At 35.7% G+C, this 23,123-nt stretch overlaps 6 protein-coding genes and 1 long non-coding RNA gene across 12 annotated transcripts; 4 read left to right on the top strand and 3 right to left on the bottom strand.

Moving 5' to 3' along the window:
• Positions 1-63: 63 nt before the first annotated feature.
• Positions 64-2,561, bottom strand: LOC106438957 (heat stress transcription factor A-1e-like). Its single transcript, XM_048776235.1, has 2 exons — positions 1,995-2,561; positions 64-1,425 (listed from the first exon to the last, which is right to left on the bottom strand). Exons 1-2 carry the CDS (start codon positions 2,247-2,249, stop codon positions 319-321), a joined length of 1,362 nt encoding a protein of 453 aa, XP_048632192.1. The 5' UTR covers positions 2,250-2,561; the 3' UTR covers positions 64-318.
• Positions 2,562-4,623: 2,062 nt separating this feature from the next.
• Positions 4,624-6,053, top strand: LOC106443868 (protein EXORDIUM-like 6). Its single transcript, XM_013885420.3, has 2 exons — positions 4,624-5,401; positions 5,515-6,053. Exons 1-2 carry the CDS (start codon positions 4,759-4,761, stop codon positions 5,937-5,939), a joined length of 1,068 nt encoding a protein of 355 aa, XP_013740874.2. The 5' UTR covers positions 4,624-4,758; the 3' UTR covers positions 5,940-6,053.
• A 1,305-nt stretch (positions 6,054-7,358) lies between these two features.
• LOC106443867 (inositol-phosphate phosphatase) lies at positions 7,359-9,453 on the top strand. Of its 4 annotated transcripts, XM_022717612.2 has the most exons (13): positions 7,436-7,536; positions 7,618-7,673; positions 7,777-7,827; positions 7,898-7,978; positions 8,041-8,144; positions 8,231-8,315; positions 8,402-8,456; positions 8,543-8,586; positions 8,644-8,712; positions 8,791-8,891; positions 8,989-9,045; positions 9,130-9,223; positions 9,356-9,453. In XM_022717612.2, the coding sequence occupies exons 1-13, from the start codon at positions 7,524-7,526 to the stop codon at positions 9,425-9,427; spliced, it is 882 nt and encodes a 293-aa protein (XP_022573333.2). In that variant the 5' UTR covers positions 7,436-7,523; the 3' UTR covers positions 9,428-9,453. The 4 variants fall into 4 exon arrangements, with proteins under 4 accessions (XP_048632188.1, XP_022573333.2, XP_048632190.1 ...); XM_048776231.1 differs by having other exon boundaries at positions 7,359-7,536; positions 7,618-7,827; XM_048776233.1 differs by having other exon boundaries at positions 9,130-9,453.
• A 987-nt stretch (positions 9,454-10,440) lies between these two features.
• Positions 10,441-15,287, top strand: LOC106438955 (potassium channel SKOR). Its single transcript, XM_013880279.3, has 11 exons — positions 10,441-11,269; positions 11,857-12,081; positions 12,165-12,228; positions 12,310-12,649; positions 12,986-13,281; positions 13,371-13,451; positions 13,531-13,629; positions 13,707-14,117; positions 14,187-14,557; positions 14,654-14,775; positions 15,039-15,287. Exons 1-11 carry the CDS (start codon positions 11,028-11,030, stop codon positions 15,275-15,277), a joined length of 2,490 nt encoding a protein of 829 aa, XP_013735733.2. The 5' UTR covers positions 10,441-11,027; the 3' UTR covers positions 15,278-15,287.
• LOC111214110 (U-box domain-containing protein 21-like) lies at positions 15,210-16,436 on the bottom strand. The gene has a single exon (XM_022716249.2). It carries the CDS (start codon positions 16,434-16,436, stop codon positions 15,330-15,332), a length of 1,107 nt encoding a protein of 368 aa, XP_022571970.2. The 3' UTR covers positions 15,210-15,329.
• A 1,231-nt stretch (positions 16,437-17,667) lies between these two features.
• LOC125606970 lies at positions 17,668-21,738 on the top strand. Of its 3 annotated transcripts, none has more exons than XR_007338206.1 (6): positions 17,668-17,827; positions 17,906-18,086; positions 18,370-18,557; positions 19,712-19,784; positions 20,823-20,978; positions 21,066-21,738. It is a non-coding gene; the product is annotated as an uncharacterized LOC125606970 (long non-coding RNA). The 3 variants fall into 3 exon arrangements; XR_007338207.1 differs by having other exon boundaries at positions 20,784-20,978; XR_007338205.1 differs by lacking the exons at positions 20,823-20,978; positions 21,066-21,738 and having other exon boundaries at positions 19,712-20,059.
• Positions 20,521-22,428, bottom strand: LOC106438953 (zinc finger CCCH domain-containing protein 33). The gene is given in 8 exon segments (XM_013880277.3): positions 20,521-20,985; positions 21,071-21,352; positions 21,424-21,657; positions 21,742-21,861; positions 21,947-22,009; positions 22,123-22,280; positions 22,378-22,401; positions 22,404-22,428. Coding segments are annotated over 8 exon segments (1,116 nt in total). The 5' UTR covers positions 22,411-22,428; the 3' UTR covers positions 20,521-20,757.
• Positions 22,429-23,123: the final 695 nt, after the last annotated feature.

The following is a 23,123-nucleotide window of genomic DNA, read 5'->3' as shown; positions in this document are numbered from 1 at the left end:
GTCTCTAACTTTCTTATACAAATTTAAATAACAGTTATTGACAATTTATATGTGAATAAAATCTTTTAAAAAACACTAACTTTTGTATATGACAACATTTCAGTACACTCTTTCCATTTGATTACACACTCGTTCCAGTTTTTTTTTGGGTGCAAATGTTAAGTACAAGACCTAGAGCTTGATACTTGATACTTATTTTTTATACTTATTTTTATTTTTTATTTTTTATACTTATTTTTTTTTATTTTTTTTTGAACAATCTTGATACTTAGACACATAACACCTCATTTTAGTCATTATCCATTTGTTGATGCGATTTCACTTCCTAAGCACATCTGATGAGAGAAGTCCCATCTGTTCAGTAAGATGGTTCATTTGTTGATTGTTAATCAACACATTACTCACGTTGGATTGTAATCCTAGCTGCTCCATTATCATCCCATTGTCCACTGACCTCGAGACAAGCTCATCTATGTTGCCAATCCCTGGACTCTCACCAAAGAACTGTTCCCACAATGAATCTTCACCTCCAGGAAGCAACTCATTTATGGTGCCATCACGTCCTAATATCGTTGACTCATCCAAAACAACCATCATTGGATCCAAACACTCTCCATTGTCCGTCTCGCATCCAACTAGATCCGAACTTGAGCTCCCAGAAGCTGCTGCTGCTCCTTGCCTTGGAGCTAGCAGATCAGCTGGAGCATAAGGGTCGTGAGGTTTCATTGCACCATTGGATGAAACATCACTGAATGCAACTCCAGATGCTCCATTTGAGGAGCTCCCATTGTCTGAAAGGTTAGAAACATCACCCAAAAGAAAACTACCATGATTGTTGGAGAGGGGCTCATGACAGCCACGTGAGCTACTCATACTTTGTATCTGTTGGAGCACACTGTTAGCTGATTCGTTCATTGATGACTGATACCTCACAATCTGGCGGCTAAGACCATTAACCCCATGACTCCCATTCTGATCCTCAACAGGTAGCCTCCTCTTCTTGTTGGACTCAGAGATGTGTTGGTTCCCTTCACTACTCTGCTGTGAAAACTGGTTCAAGAACCCTGGACTTTGGACAGCCTTCGCTAGAAACGACATCATTTGCTGCTGCCTCTGCTCCATCACATGAACTTTCTGCCCCACATTCTGCAGATGATGTTCTGTACCTTGTTGTTGCTGCCTTAACCTCACAAGCTCTTGCATAAGGACGTTCTTATCCCTCTGGAGTCTCTCAGCTTCTTCTTCGAGTCCAAACTTGCCCACTTCAACGCAAGCACCAACTGATGAGTGCTGGACTTGAGGTTTCTTTTGAGGCTGCACCTGAGAAGGTTTTCTCCGGTTAATACTCTTTAGCAATTGTTTTTGGCCTCTTACAAATCCATCGTTTGCAAATTCCCAACGTTCTGGATCAACTTTTCTGAAACCCTGAAAAAAATTGATGCATGAAGAATGGAACAGATTGTACATAGAAGTATAAACATAAAGACCATTAAAAACTTCAATATTGGAAAAGCTAACGTGGGACAACTGAACTGATAGAAAATATTGATTTGTGACTTAGAGCAGAAATGGAACTGTTGAAGCAACCAACTCTTCAGACACATATGAGCACATGTCCAAACAAGCCTGCAAAGTTCGATGAACCCTTTTGGTAAGTAAGACAAGCAAAGAAGAATAGGAAAGAAAGCTATGTGATAGTATTTTCCTGATTAATTCAAAAAAAAAATAGTATTCTCCTCATGTTTCTTTTTAACCTAAGCAAAAATCATTTTGGAAAATGGGTTGAGACCATTACACTTAGAAAAGAAAATAATAATATATCTTCACTCAACGAAGTATATACATGTACACAAATACTAGTAGAGGATATCTACAAAACAAAAGACAAACTATATACGCAAAATATGGATCCACACTTCAGCAAAGTTAGTGTTCTACCAGAATTGAAAATTCTTTAGGAACATCAATCACATCGATGGATAATTCATACTTACATAAGTGTTGAGCTGCCTGACAAAGCTGGAGAAGTTGTTGTGCTTGAAGTACTTTGGTAGAAACTGTTTAGCGAACTCAGGCACGTTCCAGACAACGAAGCTGTTGTTCCCGCTACTCCAAGACACAACCTCGTCGGTCAATGGATCATCAACCATATCGTAGGTCTTGCTCAGAAACGGCGGAATAGAGTTCACCACCGTAGTAGACGCAGAAGAAGAGTTCGCCGCCGGTACAGATTCACAAATCGATCTCATACCTATCCCAAAAGCTTAAATCCAAACTTCAAAGATTTCTTCTAAGAGAGAGAGAGAGGTTCTTCTTCTACAACTTAGTTTAGTCTACAAAAAGCTTGTCCTCTGCTTCTTATATTTATACTCAAAGTTTTCTTAATCCAGAAACGATAACGTGTCCCATTTTCTACCGTTGATATGATCCTTTCAACCGTCCGATTTGCATTTTCTATTAAATTAATTACTTTCAGATAAGAAATACCACGAGGGCCACTGACAAAACGTACTTGGCCTTTTTTATTCATTACCGTACCTGGTCTTTTTTACCTAATCACGTATCTGGTCCTAAGCTTTTTTCATACGTGGCACTCTTCACTCGCGTTGAATTATTGGATCCGGCCGCTAATATTTTGTTTTTAACGTTTCTTTCTTCTGCGTTTTGCTCTGCTACTTACTGCTTGCCGCTGTGGAAGGCCAATACTAAAAAACATTAAAAATCTAATTGGTGACCTCTTTCGGAAACAAGTAGAATAATATGAAAAACGAATCAAAGGGAATAAATAGGAACAAATTAAAAGAAATGAATACATAAAGAAAATGAAACAAAATATTGCAATGAATGATAACCACTAATTAAAAGGAAAGAGTATTTTTAATTAAAGTAATTTAGAAACTATTGTTTAAAAACATTTTCTATAAAAAATATTCAAAATGATCCGCTAGTGTTTATAAACATTTTAAATATAAAATATTCAAAATGATAAAAAAAGTTTAAATAAAAAACATTTTAGAAACTATTGTTTAAAAAAGCATTTTAGAAACTATTGTTTAAAAATATTTTAAAAACATTTTAAACTAGCCGTGATCCGCTAGTGTTTCTCGAACTTGACATGATATCTAACAAGCACACATAAAATATTCATGTTATTTTCAGTCTTAATACACGTGTATTATAATTTTCTCTTAAAAATTGTAAGAAAAAAGTGTGTACTTCTTGCTGTAGAACTTTAGTTGATTGTATTATGTTAGGTGAATATAATAATTCTCATATATATAGTGGAAGCAAACTAAACGTGAAAAAAATCAAGAAAAATGTTAATTTTTTGTATAGTTCAACTCACGTTAATAGAGATTTGCCATTTTTTTCTATTTTGTTCCTTGCCAATATTGATAGGAAATATTTTTCTTCTATTATTCCCTAAATAAAGAGGAACGAAGAAGAATTGTATGTATTCTTTATATATCAAAAGTTACTTGTGAATGGTGGAAAAAAGAAAGAATGAATAGGAATGCAGTGTTCTCTAAAGGTGTAACTGGTGACCAAGAGAATGAGAAGAAGCATTGGTTCCCACAAAAATACACCATTCATAAAGAATTAATTTTCCTTTATATTCTTTATCATTTCTTTTTTAGTAGAAAATAACAAAGCAAAATTATTCCTCATTATTTTTGAAAATGAACAATCATTCCCACTCATTGTTTTTATTTTATTTTTCTTTATTCTTTTTTTTATTTTTTTCTATTATTCTTCAAATGGTCACCAGTCATACCTAAATATTTTTCAATACAATTTAGAAAGAAAAAAAAATACTAAAGACCATATAACATTGTATTATTGGTCTAATTAACATGAACTAACAGTAAAGAAAAAAAACGAGAGAACTAACAGTATAATTGTCTACTATCGAATGTTTGTTTTTAATAGATGCTTTATCAGATTACTCTTTTTTATTTGTACATAACATTTCTCCTTTGGGAAGAGGCATGTGATTGTCTGTGTCAAAAAGCACGTGAGCCAAGATGCTTCGCTTCAATCGAGAAGAATGCCCCAAGTAGCATAGGAGGAGGCAAAGAAAGAAGAACCTTTTTTCTTCCCCTTGGTTCGAAACTCGAAACCTACGCACATCCAGACTGGCAAGATCTAACCGGATCCGAATAGGTAAACGGGTCGGCTTCAGTGATCTGGCATTTCTTCAGGTACTAAATAGTGTCGCGTTTGTAAAGACCAACACTGAGGATCAGCTCAAGCTGACAAAACCAAAGTTGGGCCTACGACTAAAGCCCAATTTCAGGTGAAGATTTTGAAGCCCAGCTTACCTTCCACTCTCAAATCTCACCGTTGATATAGATCATCCAGACCCAAACTATCCAAAACATATATATGCATACATGCATGTATGGATCCAGCTGTTATTCAATAGTTGCGTCATACGTACGCCATATATCTCAGGATTGGCCATGCATCACGCATGCAACTACTTCCTTTTGTGATGTTTTTAAATATTTTTTTGGTGTAATTTCACAAGGTAAAATGTTTTAAAACATTTGACATTCATTTTTGCTATTCTTGTGTCTTGTGAACTCTATTAGCGTTTTGTTTGGTTCGGTTAGATATGGTCATCAGTCATCATCATTACGTGTTAATAGAGTGTTGGAAGTTTCACCACCCATCTTAAAATAGTCAACCTCGTTGAAAATAGCTCTTTTTGCATCATTGACGATTAGATCCAGAAGAACAAGAAACCACCTTTTGATGTCAAAAAATAGCTTAAATAATAAATTTATTTGCTTCTCAAAAGAAAAGAACCTAAGAAAACACATCCAAGGGCACAAGAAAAGAAAAAAAGTTCTTAACGTGTTGGTAATGGCGTCTTCTTCTTCCTCCTCCTTATTCGTCATTACCTTCCTCCTCTTCTCGCCTCTCTGTTTTTCTCGTGAGTCACCTTCTCAAATCCCAGACGGAACCTTAAACCTCTCTTTACTCTGGTACGGACAATTCACCCCCGTCCAAAAAGAGAGGGTTCGTGATTTTATAGAATCGCTTAACTTTGACGCCAAGGAAGGTCTTGATCCCAAGGTATCAGCGTGGTGGAAAGTGGTGGAGGGTTATCAAGAGAGGTACGAGGTCAAGGAGATTTACCGACAGAAGAGTAGCAGCAGAACCGTAGCTCCGAAGATTAAGGTGAAGGTTGTCAGGAGTTATGTAGATGAGAAGATGATGTTTGGAAAGGATTTGACAATAGATAATGGTGAGAAATTGGTCGAGACAGCCGTCGGAAACATGTCGAAAGTGGTGCCCGTGGTATTACTTTCGTCACAAGTTAGGGCTCATCACGTAGGGTTTTGTAACGGAACTTGCCAAGAATACGGCCTTACCATCAAGAGTAATATCAAAGGTTTGATTTTCTCCCCCATTATATTGGAGAATTAAACTGTTTGACCCCAAAATATCATTATTTTAAAACAAAAATAAAAAACAATTTGACGTGATAACGTAAACGCCATTTAGGTCAAGAAAAGAAACAACCGTACGTAATGGTGAGCGACCCGGAGGTGCAATGTCCTGGAGAGTGCGCTTGGCCTTTCCACATTGCCAACAAAGGCCCACATGGCATGACCTATCAGCCACCAAGTGGTGAAATAGGAGCCGACGCATTGATTATTCAGCTAGCCACCGGTTTAGCCGACGTCGCCACTAATCCAGCTATAACCGAATCATTGTTCAAATCCGAGGCACCCTACAGCACCGACGGGAACCACACCTCTTCTATATATATCGTGGACCCTGCAACCAAGTGCTTTAGGGTTTTCGGGTCCGGAGCTTTTCCAGGTTTTACAGGAAGAATCCGGGTTGACCCGCTTACTGGTGGAGCCTTCAATTCACACGGGATCAACCACTTGAAGTTCTTGATTCCTTCTATTTGGGACCCTTAAACAAAATCTTGCTATACTCCGATGTAACCGTTGTTATTATTATCAAATGCTAATCAGTGTTCATTATCCTTTTAGCAACCTTGATTTTTATAAAGGATACATATCTGTTACTGGAAATATTCAATAGTATATATATATATATATACAATGGGAGATCCTCGTGTAAATTAAATTCTGCGAGAAAAAGAAAACTGCAATCCTGGCTCTAATATTTGTAGCTATTCATGATTAGTATGATATTGCCAATAATGACTAAATTAATGGGTCATTATATATTAAATCCTATTATTGACTAATACTTAAGTAGGATCATGCAAACAGAGGAACAAATAATTTTGTGGATGTTATAAAATGACTAATTAATCGTTAAACTTTTCTGCTGACCTTGTATATGTAGAGTCTCACTGTTCAACTTCGTCATTGCTTGTTTTACAAAGAAGTAAACATTGATATGGGAAAGGTATGTGCCATTTAGGTGATTTTTCTTGCCTAACTCTATTACGCAAGCTTATATTTTATTTGTATTTTTTTTTGTACCAAAAACAAGCAAAATGGAGAATCAGACAACAAGTCAGAGAAAAAGAATCGATGTAAAGAAATAGCTTTGAAGGTTTACCTGCATTGTGAAGGGTGCTCTTCACAAGTTTCCCGTTTTTTGGAGAGATATGATAGTACTTTCAAACTAAAACTCAAACCATCCATAGAATGTATCAAGTTTCAATGTATTATTATATTTCTATCCTCTATCAAAATAAGTACCAATCGTTGGGTGTTTATCCTCTATCTTACAATTCCTCCTCTATGGAGTTTGAATTTCTTTTAATGTAATGAGTAAATGAGTTTGATCACAAAAAGGTTCCTTGCGACTTTCATAATTAATTAACCAAAAATCGGCTACTATTAAGTACTCCCTCTGTGTTTAAAAGATGCATATTCTAGATTTTTCACATATATTAAAAAAAACTCATTAAATATGCATTGTTTTTTGTGAATAACAATTTTTCATAATTTTTAGCTAATAGGAATTCAATAAACACCATTAATGTTTTTGAAATTTATAATTTTTTCATAAAATCATACATTGAAAAAGTAAAAAAATATATCTTTTTGAAACAATTTTTTTTCCAGAACATACATTTTTTAGGAATGGAAGAAGTATAATACAAACAACTAATTTATTATCAGAGCATAATATTATCAGATAATATGATTGTAAGTTTTGTGAATGTCTAATTTATTATCAGAGCATATTATTATCGACAATTTCTTCACTAGTACAACATTATGGACAAAAATTCTTGAAAGATGTATATCTAAGCATATTGATTCTCTGTTTTTTCTCAAAAATCTTGCACTAATCAAACATTGATGATTCAAGTAATCAAGAGTAAGCAATAATTAATTCGCTAGGCCTATGGATAATACTAGGCCCAAAAACTACTCGAATCGGCTCGACCCGGAAAAGACAAAACCGATCCGGAAAAACCGCTAACTGTTGTTGACTTCTGGCTTCTTGTCTGAATCACACAGAAACACAAACCGTTATTCTTTTCAACTCCTCGCAACCTCCTCCAATCATCGAAAATGGCAGACAATGGTATAGACACGTCCATTCTCCGCGAACTTCATCTCTTTGATTTGCCTCTTTCTCACTTTTTGTTGTTGTTGTTTGGCGAAGTTTCGCTAGATCAGTTCTTGGCTGCCGCCGTTGATGCCGCTCAGAAAGCTGGAGAAGTTTATCTCTCTTTTTTTCTCTCTCTCTCTCCCATTGAGTTTGATCGATCAAGTGGCTGGTCATATTATTAAATCTGGATCCTTTTGGTTTTACATTGTTCAGGTCACTCGTAAAGGATTTTACGAGACCAAACATGTTGAACACAAAGGCCAGGTTCTTGTTCAGACAAAAACAAGTGGCCATGTTCCTATGGATACACTGAATTTGCTTTTTTGGTATATAGGTGGATCTGGTGACGGAGACTGATAAAAAATGTGAAGAACTCGTGTTTAATCATCTCAAGCAGCTCTTTCCCAACCACAAGGTCTTTTTATCTTTGGTAGTTTCTTCCTTGCATTGCACTGCATTGATCATTTAGCATTTTAGTTCATAGGAGAAGAAACAACAGCTGCGAATGGTGTGAGTGAGTTAACAGATGAACCAACTTGGATTGTTGATCCTGTTGATGGAACTACAAATTTCGTTCACGGGTATATTATATTCTCATTTGAATGACTTTGTGTTTTCGTTTTGGACATTTTCTTTAAGAACAAAACGAAACTCTTTTTTTATGCAGGTTCCCTTTTGTGTGTGTTTCCATTGGCCTTACTATTGGGAAAGTCCCTGTGGTTGGCGTCGTTTTCAATCCTATTATGGATGAGGTATAAGACTCTGGGTAGAGACCCTGATCCTCATGGTTGTTTGGTACCTGTTATATATACCATTATAAATTCCTTTGACACATCAGCTATTCACCGGTGTCCAAGGGAAAGGAGCCTTCTTAAATGGAAAACCAATCAAAGGTTGGAACTTTAATATACTTCTCTCACATCTTACAGTCTAGAGATTTTGTTGGTCAAGATGAGAATAATCTTCTTTTCTTTTATAGTGTCAACTCAAAGTGAACTTGTAACCGCTTTGCTCCTAGCAGAGGTAAAAACATACTAGACTCTTATGAAGTACATCCTCTCATCACTTGTGTGAAAACAGGCGGGCGTTAAACGAGATAAAGCTACATTAGACGATGCAACCAACAGGATCAACAGTTTGTTAACCAAGGTGAATATATTCTTCATTTGGATTCAACCTCTGCCAAAAAACTCATGATCTTGTCTTCTCTTCTGTTTCATTCATCAGGTTAGGAACGTCAGGATCTGTGGCTCTTGCGCACTGGATCTCTGCAGTGTGGCGTGTGGAAGGGCTGATATCTTCTATGAAATCGAATTTGGCGGTCCATGGTAAAAAAAAAAAAAAAGACTCTGCTTAGATATTACAAAGTTTGGTTCTTGCAGAAACAAGACTTGATCTAAAATGGTATGTTATATCAATTCACAGGGACGTTGCAGCAGGAGTTGTGATCGTGAGAGAAGCTGGTGGACTTATTTTTGATCCGTAAGAGTTTATTTTTTTAAGACAAAAGTCAAACACACTCAATGCTACAATGGACCAAGCTTTTAATGTGTCTGTAATGATCAGATCCGGTAAAGATTTGGACATCACATCACAGAGAGTTGCGGCTTCAAACGCTTCTCTCAAGGAGTTGTTCGTGGAGGCGTTGCGGCTTACAAATGTGTGAAGTCATCTCTTCTTTTGTTATGGTCACACCTCATGAACTCATTCAATAATCATATATGATTAGTGTGACTAATCAAAGCATTTCTTTTTGGTATAATGTCATAGCCAACTGTTTTTTTCTTTTGAGGTTATATTTCTCTTTATTACGGCACACACTTATTTTGAAAAGATTATACACAAAACAACTTGTAATAAGTAGGCTAATATACAAAACAATTAGCTCTCTTTTTTGAGTGTTTCCATGTTCTACATATTCTTAAACTCTTTTGATTAAACAATATAAAAGGACAACAAAATGAAGGCTACACAAACAAATGCCTTAACCATATATATATATATATATATATGAAAATGTAATCCTGTTAAACTCTTATCAAAGAAAATACTTAAAAAAAAACTCTTTTGATTACACATATATATGTATGTGTGTGTATAAATAACAAAGACATTTCTAGAAACCAATTAAGGGTCAAATATATGTAAACTAATTAGGGGTCAAGTGATGAAAAAGGAAGACCACTAACTGTAAATTAACAATTTTTGGACTGAGTGTGTGTGCCAACCTTATATGCTTATAACTTATCAATTGCATTCAGCTTCCATTAGAACCCATTGACATGAAAATATATTCAAATATAACCAAAGAAAAGCAAGGAAATAACAACAACCATGTTATGTTATCTAATTTATTTAACTTGAAATGGAGTCCACAAATAAAAAGAGAAAACAGATAAAGCAAAGGTCGGTTAATGCACATTGCACAATTGGTATAAACTAATTATCCATTAGAACCATAAACTAAAAACACTAGTTAATTACTTCTGACCTAATTAAAAGCACTCACATTCCCTAAACACCTTAACATTATCTAGTATTTGACTAATCATATGGCTTAAATTTTCACGTGAATTTTATAATGTTAAAAGTGTTTTAGCACAACGGGAATCAATACATGCAAGTTTAGAGTATATCCATCACAAGACTGATATTGCTCCGTCATCACAACTTGCGTTTTTCCTAACAAAAAAAAATTATATCCTTCTCGTGAAATTTCCGTTGTTTCGAATATTATTGATCGATCGATATAACTAAAACAAAAACTACTTGATATACAACATTATCAGGACGTCAAAAAAAATAAAAATACAACATTATCAGAAGTATTTAACCTTATGAGTTCTTAAATATTACTACGCTCTAGTCTCTTATATATGCGTAAACGTGTGAAAAGATAAAATAACTTTGCATTTAAAGAAAACCTCTACGAAGAAATGAGCGAATATTAACTTCTAAACGCAATTTGCCAAACATGACGAAACTTTATGACATGTTGTAACATTTGATGACTTGTGTATTCTATAACTTGTGGGCTGTATTGTTAGTTTCACTTTCACGTGCTCTTCATATAATCATAGGTCATACTACACATATCATTGTTCCACCTTATCTCCGCATGTATATTTTATTATAATTTCCACTTATTCCTTTACACTAAATCATCTATTATTCTAGCCATATGATTTAACTTGAAGTTATAATGTAGATAATTAAGTTTTGTAATTAATCCATCTACGTTTATGAAACATATTTTCTGTAAGAAAATACAGCACTATCCACTAAAAAAAACAGAAATGAAACCTCTATAAATATCGTCGCTTAGATGTTAAACTGAATATTCACCATTAATGAGATAAAGAGAGAGGTTCTGACCCCAAAGAACAACAAAAGAAAAACAGAGAGATTGTCTTCTTAAATCTCCGGTTATCTGGTTAAACCCCATTTTTGTTGATTCAGAGGTAATGGGAGGCAGTAGCGGCAACGGAGTTTCGTACCGGAGCGACGGCGAATCCGACGTGGAGTTGGAGGATTACGAGGTGGACGATGACTTCAGAGATGGGATTGTAGAAACGCGAGGAGACAGATTCAACCCCCTCACGAACTTCTTAGGGTTAGATTTCGCCGGAGGTAACGGCGGAAAGTTCACGGTCATTAACGGAATCAGAGATATCTCCAGAGGCTCCGTTATTCATCCCGATAACCGGTAACAACTTCAAAATCTTGTCGTACGTAATGTTTCAAAACGTTTTGTTCTTAGTCCTCATTATGTTTACTATTTCAAAACTAGTCTCTACATTTTACTTTACCTACTTTTAGCCCACTTACTTAACTTGCGGACTCCAAAGTAGCCCTAGTCTACGGTCAGATGTTTGCATGGATTTATAAGTTCAATTGATTAATTGTATTGTATTGCAATAGATTAATTTCTGTGGAGTAGTATGTACGTAACTTCTAGATTTTTCGCTGCTTTAGTGTCCAGAGAAAAAAAAATATACAAGAAAATAAAACAGTATCGTAAGATTAACAAAGTGTGGGGTCAATTATAGTGAAAACAAAAACCTTAGGGGCATAAATGTGGTTTTAACCTTCCTTGTCTGTTATAACATTTTTTCGGTTACTCATCCGCTTTTCCCGCTACTTTATGACACGTAACCAGCTTCTCAACGATCACATATGATCATTCGTTAAAAACCTAAAGACTATGTTTTGCTGGAGCATATTAGGAGTATAGCCAAACAAAAGATTCTGTCGGAATCTAGAGATTGATCACTTAGACTCATGGACTTGCAGGTGCTACAAGGCGTGGACCACGTTCATACTGATATGGGCACTTTACTCTTCCTTCTTCACTCCACTAGAATTCGGATTCTTCAGGGGACTACCAGAGAATCTGTTCATCCTAGACATCGCGGGCCAGATCGCTTTCTTAGTCGATATTGTGCTAACATTCTTCGTGGCTTATAGAGATAGCAGAACTTACAGAATGGTCTATAGACGCAGTTCAATCGCTCTACGGTATTAATTAATAGCCCTATCCCATGTTTTTATAAGAGATATGGATTCATATAACTCTTCATGGTGTATACGATTTTTTGCAGGTACTTAAAATCATCTTTTGTTATTGATTTACTTGCCTGCATGCCATGGGATATCATCTACAAGGTACTCATTTTTATTCTTTGATTTGTTTTAACACCACGAGAAATCAAATGAAAGATGTTGAAACTGTGGATTTGAAAATAGGCTGCAGGTGAAAAAGAAGAAGTGAGATACCTACTGTTGATAAGATTATATCGAGTTCGTAGAGTAATCCTATTTTTCCACAAAATGGAGAAAGATATAAGAATCAATTACCTTTTCACTAGAATCGTCAAGCTTATATTCGTTGAGCTCTATTGCACACACACCGCGGCTTGTATCTTCTATTACTTGGCCACCACGCTGCCTGCTTCTCAAGAAGGGTACACTTGGATTGGAAGTTTGAAACTGGGAGACTACAGTTACGCTAAGTTTAGAGAGATCGATCTCTGGACTCGGTACACTACTTCTATGTACTTTGCAATTGTCACTATGGCAACTGTTGGTATGTTCTCATTGCTTTTGCTTTGGTTACAGGCATTCTGGTTTGCAGTTCGGGTTATTCGGATTTCGGGTTATTTAAGTTGGGTACTTATAGGACCTATTTAGTTTTCTGGATCAGACCGGTTTGGTATATGTCGAGTTTGGATGTTTTTCTATTTTTATAAAACCTGAAAAGGAACCAAACTATAAACAGTTCAGATTTGGTTCGAGTTTAAAACCGAAAAACCAACAAAATCTAAAACCTGACTTAAATTCGAAAAAAAAAATTCTAAATTATCTTTTAGCTATATATAAAAAATATTATTTTAAAGCTATTAGCATGTTTATCTTGATGCAGGTTATGGAGACATACACGCAGTTAATATGAGGGAAATGATATTTGCGATGATCTACATATCATTCGACATGATTCTAGGGGCTTACTTGATCGGTAACATGACAGCTTTGATAGTAAAAGGTTCAAAAACAGAGAGATTCAGGGATAAGATGGCGGATATTATGAAGTATATGAACCGAAACAAACTCAGTAGAAACATCCGTGGTCAGATCACTGGACATTTACGGTTGCAGTACCAAAGTAGCTATACCGAGGCAGCTGTTCTTCAAGACATACCTGTCTCTATCCGCGCCAAGGTAATGATGATGTGATGTTTTTTGTAGAGCAAATGATGAAATGTTTTAAATGATCAAACAAATGTCTAAACTTATGTTTTTTACTGCAGATTGCACAAACTTTATACATGCCGTACATCGAGAAGGTTCCTCTCTTCCGTGGCTGCTCATCTGAGTTCATTAACCAGATTGTAAGACTTTTGATTTGGACCGTAAAATAGAAACTTTTTCACTCAGGTAAATTAAACAGGATACATCTTTTTCTTACAGGTTATAAGACTTCATGAAGAGTTCTTTCTCCCTGGAGAAGTTATCATGGAACAAGGAAGCGTTGTGGATCAACTCTACTTTGTTTGTCACGGTGTATTGGTAAACAAAGTTCCTCATTTTGCGTTGAAAAAATATTTTAAGAATGTCTGAAACTCAGAGTTAGTATTCAAAATCAGGAGGAGATAGGTACAGCTAAGGATGGATCTGAAGAGATAGTATCACTTCTTCAACCAGATAACTCTTTTGGAGAGATATCAATCCTCTGCAACATTCCTCAGCCTTACACAGTCCGAGTTTCCGAGCTGTGTCGGATTTTAAGGCTAGATAAACAGTCTTTCATGAACATTCTCGAGATATATTTCCACGACGGACGGAGGATTCTCAACAATCTTCTTGAAGGGAAAGAATCAAATATCCGGATTAAGCAGCTGGAATCAGATATAACCTTCCATATTAGTAAACAAGAGGGAGAGCTAGCTTTGAAGTTGAACAGTGCTGCTTTCTACGGTGATCTTTACCAGCTTAAGAGCTTGATTCGAGCTGGAGGTGACCCCAATAAAACAGATTATGATGGAAGATCGCCTTTGGTATGCTTTTTTAAAACCTTCTTGGTTTCTTGAAACATATCTAATATGTTTTTTTGTTTTCCTTAACAGCATCTTGCAGCCTCTAGAGGATATGAAGACATTACATTGTATCTTATCCAAGAATCAGTAGATGTAAATATAAAAGATAAACTAGGGAACACGCCGTTACTAGAAGCAATTAAGAACGGGAATGATCGCGTCGCGGCGTTGCTTGTGAAAGAAGGTGCAACGTTGAGTATAGAGAACGCAGGGACTTTCCTTTGCACGGTGGTCGCGAAAGGAGACAGCGATTTCTTGAAACGGCTTCTCAACAACGGCATTGATCCAAACTCTAAAGATTATGATCACAGGACACCTCTCCACGTTGCTGCTTCTGAAGGATTGTATCTATTGGCAATGCAGTTGGTAGAAGCAGGTGCGAATGTTCTTAAAAAAGACAGGTATTTATTTGCGAACATTTTGATTCTTCATTTTACCATATAAAGAGCGGGTTTGTTTTTTCACGGTTTTTTAACCGTTGTTTGAATTTGAATTAGATGGGGCAATACTCCTTTAGATGAAGCCCTAGGTTGTGGTAACAAGATGTTAATAAAGTTACTAGAAGACGCTAAGAGTTCACAGATGTCTTCGCTTCCAAGTAGCTCCAAAGAGCTCAAAGGTTTGATTGGAATACATGTATACATATTAAAGTACTAATGTTTTTATCAGTGTTTTAAAAATCGATCTAGTCACCGTTTAGGCACCTGCCTAGTTGGCAAATTCGATCTGAACGAAACGAATTTTCAAACCGATTTTTTCAAAAAATTGGTCTAGACCCCGCCTAAACATTAATCATCTATAAAATGCCAACTATTGACTAAAGATTTCTTGAATATTATTTTTTATTGGAGTTTTAAGACCGTTTATTCGAATAATGTGCAGATAGAGTATATAAGAAGAAATGTACAGTGTATTCTTCACATCCAAACGATGCAAAAGAAACAAGAAGACGTGGGATTGTGTTGTGGGTTCCTGGAAGCATAGAGGAGCTTGTGAGAACTGCAACAGAACAGTTGAATGTTTCTGAAGCTTCTTGTGTATTGTCTGAAGATGAAGGTAAAATTATTGATGTAGATTTGATTAGTGATGGACAAAAACTGTATCTGACTGTTGAAACATAGAGTCATTACATTACAAAAAAGAATCATGTTGTTGTGTATTGTTTGTGTGATATTAAAATGATTTCTTCACGTTCTTCAAACGCATCGAAGAATCGAGACAGTTAGTCTTCTCGATCTCGTTTCTACATCGGTTTAAATTCCGCAACAGCTCGCTGGCTCTCTCTTTAGTCTTCTCCTCGCACCCTACTTGTAAAACCACTAAGAGTTTCTCGAACGCACCAACTTGAAGAGCTTCAAGCAACACATGATCTTCTCCGTTCTTTCTCCATAGCTTCCAAAGAATGGAGACAGAGCATTGCGTTGCGAGATCCGAAACGCGTAGAATCTTCTTCACTAGGAGAGGAACGATCAAAGCGTTTCTAAGAACGTCTTCTCTTCCTTGCTCGTTGTCGCATATAACGTTTAGAACGACTAGACATCTCTCGCAAACGCTTTTCTCCGCGTTGTTCATAATCATTTCTGCGATCAGTGCGACCAAGCCTAGCTTCACGAACTTTGCAGCGATCTTGTCGTCACACGAAACAGCTCTATAGATCGCCATGAGAGATGCTTTCGTCGAAACAGAGTCTCTGATGGTCTTTATCAATCCTTCGCAAGCTCCTTCGATGTCTGTTAATGCATAGACATACTTCTTGTCTACTGCAATGACCTCTCTGATGCAAACGGCAGCGTTTTGCCTCGTTTTAGCGTCTGTAGCGTTCAAGAACTGTACGAGACGGTTAAGCGAAGCCGTTGTTCCCATCTTGGTGAAACCCTCTGTTCGACTCAGAGGCAACCAATAAGTTAGAACAGACAAGACTTCCTCCAACAGACGCGCTTGTTCCTCACGCGTGGACGAGAATCTTTGGAAGCATGAAGTCAACGCCGAAACGACTCCGTTTTGGAGCAAACATTTCTTGTTTGTCTCTCCGCTTTCTCTTACCAAGTTCTTGATTTTACTCACAATCTTGAAACACTCGACATGTTCTTCACGCGCCGTCGCGTTTTCTAGTCTCCGGCATATCGATGATGCAGCACGTGGGGTCAATGGCACACGCGGTGACTGAACCAGCTCTATCCTTGAGGATCTGAATTGAGCCGCCGGGGTCTTGGTTTCAGCGTCTGAGATGGTCAGCTGATTAGGTCTCTTTCCTCCTCTTGATCTCCATGGTAACACCATAACTTCCTCTTCTTTCTTTGTTTGGTTTGCTCTTACAAATTGAAATACTTTTCTGTTAGATGTGATTGTATAAATAAGAATGTTTCTTTTACGTGTTTACATATATACATGCATGAGGTTTGGTCGTTATATATATATATATATACATAGAGGTGGTCAAAGGTTGTAAAATGTTGAAAGAGAGAAAAGGTATGAAATGGAAAACTTTGATTTATGTTTGTGAACTGTGATGGGCAACGTTGACCGTTGAAATCTTTGGATTAGTATTCTAGATCAATTATTTTTTTTTTGAAACATAAATCAACTATTATTTAACAGTTGTCATTTAAGTATGTTTTAAATCAAGAAAGCTTAGTAATTAGATCATGCCAACTACCAAGAACAATATAATATTATACAAACTTATAAATCACGCGTGTTTTCCCTTAAACAGTTGTATACTTTGTGTTTTTAATATATCAAATTGTTAATAGTACTAACTGATCAGTTATAACCCATATATATATCTCGAGGTACTTGAAATAGTATATAGATACTAGTTTCATCAATGATTAGATATTAGTTCATTGACCTTCTTCATATTTGATGAGTCTTATATATATATGACCACGTATATATGTATTATGTATGTTAAGTAGACGGGCTCAAGTCGAAAAGATACGTGAGATTCATTCTACGAATAAGAACTAGTTATTGTTGAATAAAATCAAATATATTATCAGTTTAAAGACCGAGTAAACGGAAGACTTTGGAGCAGGCGTGTGCGACTCAGGCTGGGTCGCATTTCGGTCTCCTGGTCGGTGTTTGTTTACTTTTCCCCGCGTCATTGTTTCTGCGTTGAATTAATTAACTAGCTTTTGACCCGCGCGGGGGCGCGGATATATGTTCGATGTAATTATATGTTTTTCGTGGTTCTAAAAACATGAATGTTATTGTTTCATATGTTTTGAAATTGGTGTAAAGAAAAAAATTGTTTATTTTGTTTATATAGATTTAAAAAGAAAAAAATCGATAGAAACTATAAAACCAATTGGAAAAGTAACTCCAAAAATATATTAAAAATAGAAATATGTATAATTAAATTAATAAAGCCTAATTATATGAATTGATTTGAGCCTTTTGGTTATGAAATTAAAATTACTATCATTTGTAACCCAACACTTAGTGGACCTGAAACACAAATCAAAGCCCATATAATTCTTTTTCCGGGAAAAAAAACCGTAAAACGACTGCTTTTACTGACTTTTCACTTTCCCTTATAACATCGGTTTCTCAAACCGATCTCATCGTCGGCGATGTCTGTTGTTCTCTTAAACGTCCATGTTTTTTTCACCAAAAGGATTACAGAAGATAGATCTACTGATTAGGCGTTAAGATCATGCCATACGAAGGTTTGTCCTAGTCTACTGATACTGGTTTGTTTCGATTTTTTGTCCTAATCTATATTTTGTTTTCTGATTTTTCAAAAGATCTAAGGTTTGAAATACGAAGACCCTTCTCTATGATTTCTAGAGCCCGTAACCTGTAGAATCATGAAGAAAACACCTCGTTGAAGTTACCAATGGGTAAGGAATGCGGAGAAGATCTATTTTGTTCACGGTTTGCAAGTAATAGTTGGCAGGAGTTTCAGCTTTTTAATAATAACAAAAGGTGAGTCTAATCTATAATTGTCCGTTTAATATCATAGTTTACTTGATCTAAGTAATATGAAACAGAAATCAAGATCTTTAGCTCAAGAGTAGAATGGTCAGAGTTAACAAACTTGATTCATTATTTTTTCGTCTGGTTAAATATGAAGGTCATAGACACTTTGTAACTACATATGTCTGCTTCACTTGATTGTCTGAGTTTTCCCACTTTTATAAGTTATAATTGTTGATCTGGCATGATGTATTATTAATATAGACCAACAACTCTTTATGGAGAAACATAGGGACAGGGGACAGATGGGATATATAGAAAAGACCAGGGAGAGACATGTTGAAGGATAGACATGATCATCAATTGTAACATGACATAGCAAAGTGAAGGCACACAGATCATTTTCTACCTCTATCAGTAGCAGTAATCAAGATGGAAAAGAAGACAACAACCATGACATGACAACAGATTTATTACATGGTTAGTAATCACTTCTCTATTGTAAGTAATTCCAAAGGTGAAAGAAAAGTGAGACTGTGAAGAATAAGAACAACAGATTTAGCACCCCGGTTTAAGTTTAGTTTTTTTTTTAACTTGCTTGAATATATTTCGCTGGTAGTCTTATATAACACCAAGTTTATTTCGATGTGGTTTTAGATGAAAATATAGAATGCATATCCATCTCGAAAAAGAAAGAAGTCTGTTGTTATTGAAATGATTTTTTTTTTGAAAAAAGAACAAATGTTGTTTGCATAACTAATAAAAAACTTTGTGACACAGCTACCATTCTTCCACCGTAGAGAACATCTGACTGACTGAAATCTGCAAAGAATATAAATTCTATCAAAGAACGCAAGATTTTCTATGTTCTTTTAAAATAACACATAAAAATTCTTAAACTGTCTAAGACATCAAAACTATAAAAAAAATACCTTAAAAGTTGTTGAAAACTTCTTTGAAAACTGCATTCATAGTTTTTTTTCTGAGGTTTGCCTGAAACTTCTTTGAAAAAGGCATTTTTGGAGGATTTTCTTAGAATGAAACGATGTTGAAGCTATGGGGAAGATGTATATATAGCTAGTTAGTAAAGGGTAGTAACAATCGCATATTATGTGCTAAGATTTTGTTAGTTGATATATTTTTGTGTTAAATAGCGAATATACTCTACGATTTTATTCCAATTTTGATCCGTTTGGTAGTTGCTAATGGAATATAGGTTTTTAAATGTAAGATTGTTTACGTGATCTGCAAGATTTGGAAGAAAAATGATCTTGTGGTAGTTAATAATATCGAATTGGTTGATAGTTGCTTAAATATAGGAATATATTATAGAAGGTAATTATTTATAGGTTAATAATGAAGTTTTGACGTGATTTGCAACATTAGAAATAAAAAAAAAGATTTTGTGGTAGTTTAGTGATATCTTTGTCGACTTAAATATATGAATATATTTTATAAGGTAAAACTATGATTACTTTTGATTTTCAATTAAACAATTTACATACCAAAACTCGTTTTGTCTAAGTTAGTATTGTTGTGGAATTAAATGATTTATAGTAGTATTGATATAAACTATGATTTTTTCGTATGACATATATTTGTATCTATCTAATATAATGGTTTTCATTTTGCAGACGAAAACTACTAATCTGATGCGCTGAACTCAGGAAGTAAGGGAGTATGACAATTCAATTCGACGGTATGAAGGTAACCAGCAATCGTATTTTGATTGTTTTGTGATGTAGATATTTAGTATTGGTTTGTAATTGATGGTTTAATAGTAAGATAAAACGTCTTTGTTTAAGGTAATATATAGAGCGATATGTATTAAAGTGGTAGAATGTGGTTTAGTAATGAGTTTTATAATTTTCTGGTTTAATAATTAAGGAAACGGGTTGTTTAGTTTGTTCTCAGAACGTGTTTCTCGGTTTAGTAAAACATAAAACTGTGAGTTTAATGTCAGTGGCATTCTGTGGTAATTATTGAGGAAAACTAAGGGGAAAGTACAAAATGTACTTCTGTTTTAATAGTTTAGATTTACATACGCGTAGCATTGTATATTCCAATATGTGTACGTGATACGTACCAAAGTTAGGTAGTATCTATATAAGCTGGTATTATTCTATTTGATCAGACAAAAAAAAGTCTGAAACACACACAAAATAAAACGAATGATTAAACTTCAAAATACACTACTAATCAAATTCAGCCGACGTCCTGAAAAGTACAATTACCTCTTCATTTACACGTCCAATTGTTTTGTGTCTTTTCTTTTAAATATCGTTTCGTTATATCCAAGTATTAAGTGAATAAATAATGTGCACCTCCGCACTCCTCAGATCTACTCCATGGAATAGGAGATTTCCATGAAGAAAAATGGTCATGGAAGTACAGATTATAAACAACTGATCTTAATTCACTTGATTGGTTATTACTCCAAAAGTGGTAATAAGAAATTCTAAACCAGACCGGTAATTACTAATTACAATGTTTACCTTATTCACCTGATTTGCCAAAAAGAATACTACAACAATGGCGATCAGATCAAGATCAGTTGTATAATCACCTCTAATATAAATTATTAATTGTAAATACTTCAGATTAAAATGTAAAAAAAACGTGAATTTACAGATTTCTCTTTGAAAATCAAAAGCTTGTTTAAGCTCTTTTGTTTATTCACTCACTGATGAGTAGTATCAATGGTAGTTTCTTGACCAGAGGTGGTAGCTGCTTGTCTTGTTTCAGAAACTGAGAGTCTTCTGGAATGTCCGGTTGTTGTTTCCACAACCTCATCAGTCTCTGAAACTGTGTTGTCGTATGTGAATACCCCCATTGGGTGATGAAATTTACAGCTTGGACCAAACTTGCAGATTCTATAGCGACTATAGAACACACACAACGGTTCTCCCTATATCCAAAAAACAAGTAAACAATTAGAACCAAGTTCTAATCTAATTCAACATGTGTTTTCTTTCACTTGTTGAGCAGCTTACAGGGCGTAAAGGGAGGCCAATGGGACTTAAGAGACAATCAGGAGGAGGAGTTTGTCTATTTCTAGGGTGATGAAACTTGCAAACTGTTCCGAATTTGCAGTCTCCTGTCTTCATGTAGAATTGGCATTCAGGTTGTCCTGGTCTCTCCGGGAAGACACTTTCACTTGGTAATGCATAGATCCCTCCTTGCGGAACAGATGAGCCTGACTCGTTTTGCTGCAATTCTCTGTAGTTGTTGTGATCATTTCCGGTTCCTGAAGGAGAAACTGAGCCAAGCTGACCCTAACAAAATGAAAAAGTTCAGTTCGAATCATAAGAATCAGATGAGCAGTGTTGTCTTTGACACAACTTACGGTGTAAGGGTTCCATACAACTCCTTGAGGCATCATTAATGGTGTGAAGCCAGAGGGATCTTGCCATCGAGGGGTGGGAATGAAAGAAGCTCTTGACCAAGGATAAGACTGTTGTTGGCCTGAAGTGGGAACCATGAGGTTGGTTGTTGGTTGAGGCTGAGGATGGTTGAATTTACAAGTGGCGCCAAATTTACAGTGTCCGGTTCTTAGAAAATAAGCACAATCAACCTCATTCTGTAGTTATTCAATCACTAAGACATGATGAAACAATGGCAAGTGTGATGATGAAATAAATAAATAAAAATGTAAAAAACATACGGAGCGTAGATGATAGCCTAACATATTGAGTGAGACTCGCCCAGCAATCCCAGCTTTGTTCCTAGGATGATGAAATTTACATGTTACTCCAAACTTGCATGTTCCTGTCTTCAAATAGTACTAACCAAAACCCCAAAACATACAAATGTAAGTTAGTTTGTACAAAGAAGATGACTCATGAGCTTGAGAAAATGCTAATATATACCTCGCATTCAGGCTGACCGATCCTTTCAGGGTATTCTCCTCTCATCCTTGCAGTGGCTATAACCTATAAGAGAGATATCGAAAACACTCTCAAAGGCTTCCAACTTTGGATCCGACCAAACATCTCTAAACTCCAAAACTGAACACACACAAGAACACTATGAAAATGTGCAGTACCAGTTCCCGATCACGAGGGTGGTTAAACCGACAAGTTGAGCCAAATCTACAAAGTCCGGTTCTGATGTAATAGGAACAATCAGGCTCTCCTGGTCGTTCAGGGTAAGAACCTAGTTCCATTGTTTCGTCTGAACTCAAATTCATTTGCCACATTGCCTCTGATCAGAAACAGAATTCAAGATTAAACCTAATTCTTAATAAAACAAACTTTTCCGACAAAAGCTAAAGAAAAGAAGAGGAAGAAAGTGAAGGGACCTTGATTGATCATCAAAGGTGAAGAGAGGACATAGGAACTCCCGCATTAAATTAAATCCATAGAAGTGAAGAAGAATGTATTCAACGATGACGATGAGCATAAGACATTATTATACTGTCATCACTCTAAACTGATTCGCCGATGAGCGAGACCCAAATCGGAGAGTGTAGAGAGAAGTAAACGACAATGGACATAGATGATGAAGAAGAAGAAGAATCGTGTAAACAGAGAGACGAAAAGCAGAAAAGCGTTCTTGTCTCACCTCCACACAAAAAAGAAATAATAAAGTCAGAGATTTATTAATTTAATTAATTAGTTGTTTATGTAAGTACGACGACGGAACTACGTACCCTACTCATGTTCTGTGTTCGTGTTTGTCGATTTTTTTTATTTTTATTTTTTATCTTTTCCACCGAAATTGGACGGTCGAAAACGCGTCAAAATTTTTAATTTGTATAATTATTTTGTCCTTTTCGATATGGTTAATTCGTTTAGATGAAATTAAATATTTTTTTGAAAAATTAAATATTTTTTAAAAATTTAATATTAAATTTTCCAGATATATACAACTCTCTAGTAATAATATAGAGAGAATATAGCTAAGCTAAACTTGATTTGGTTCTATCATTGCTTGGGCTATTTGGAGAGCCTTTTATCCTATTGGCGTCCACTCGTAGTCTCTGCAAGTGCACCAAAGATTTAATGCAAATGCAACATACTCATTGAGTGAAGTAGAACCTAAGTA

This window comes from Brassica napus, chromosome A3 (genome assembly GCF_020379485.1).
Source record: "Brassica napus cultivar Da-Ae chromosome A3, Da-Ae, whole genome shotgun sequence".
Lineage (NCBI taxonomy): Eukaryota > Viridiplantae > Streptophyta > Magnoliopsida > Brassicales > Brassicaceae > Brassica > Brassica napus.
The sequence above is the reverse complement of the archived record's forward strand: the minus strand, read 5'-3'. Positions and strand labels throughout refer to the sequence as shown.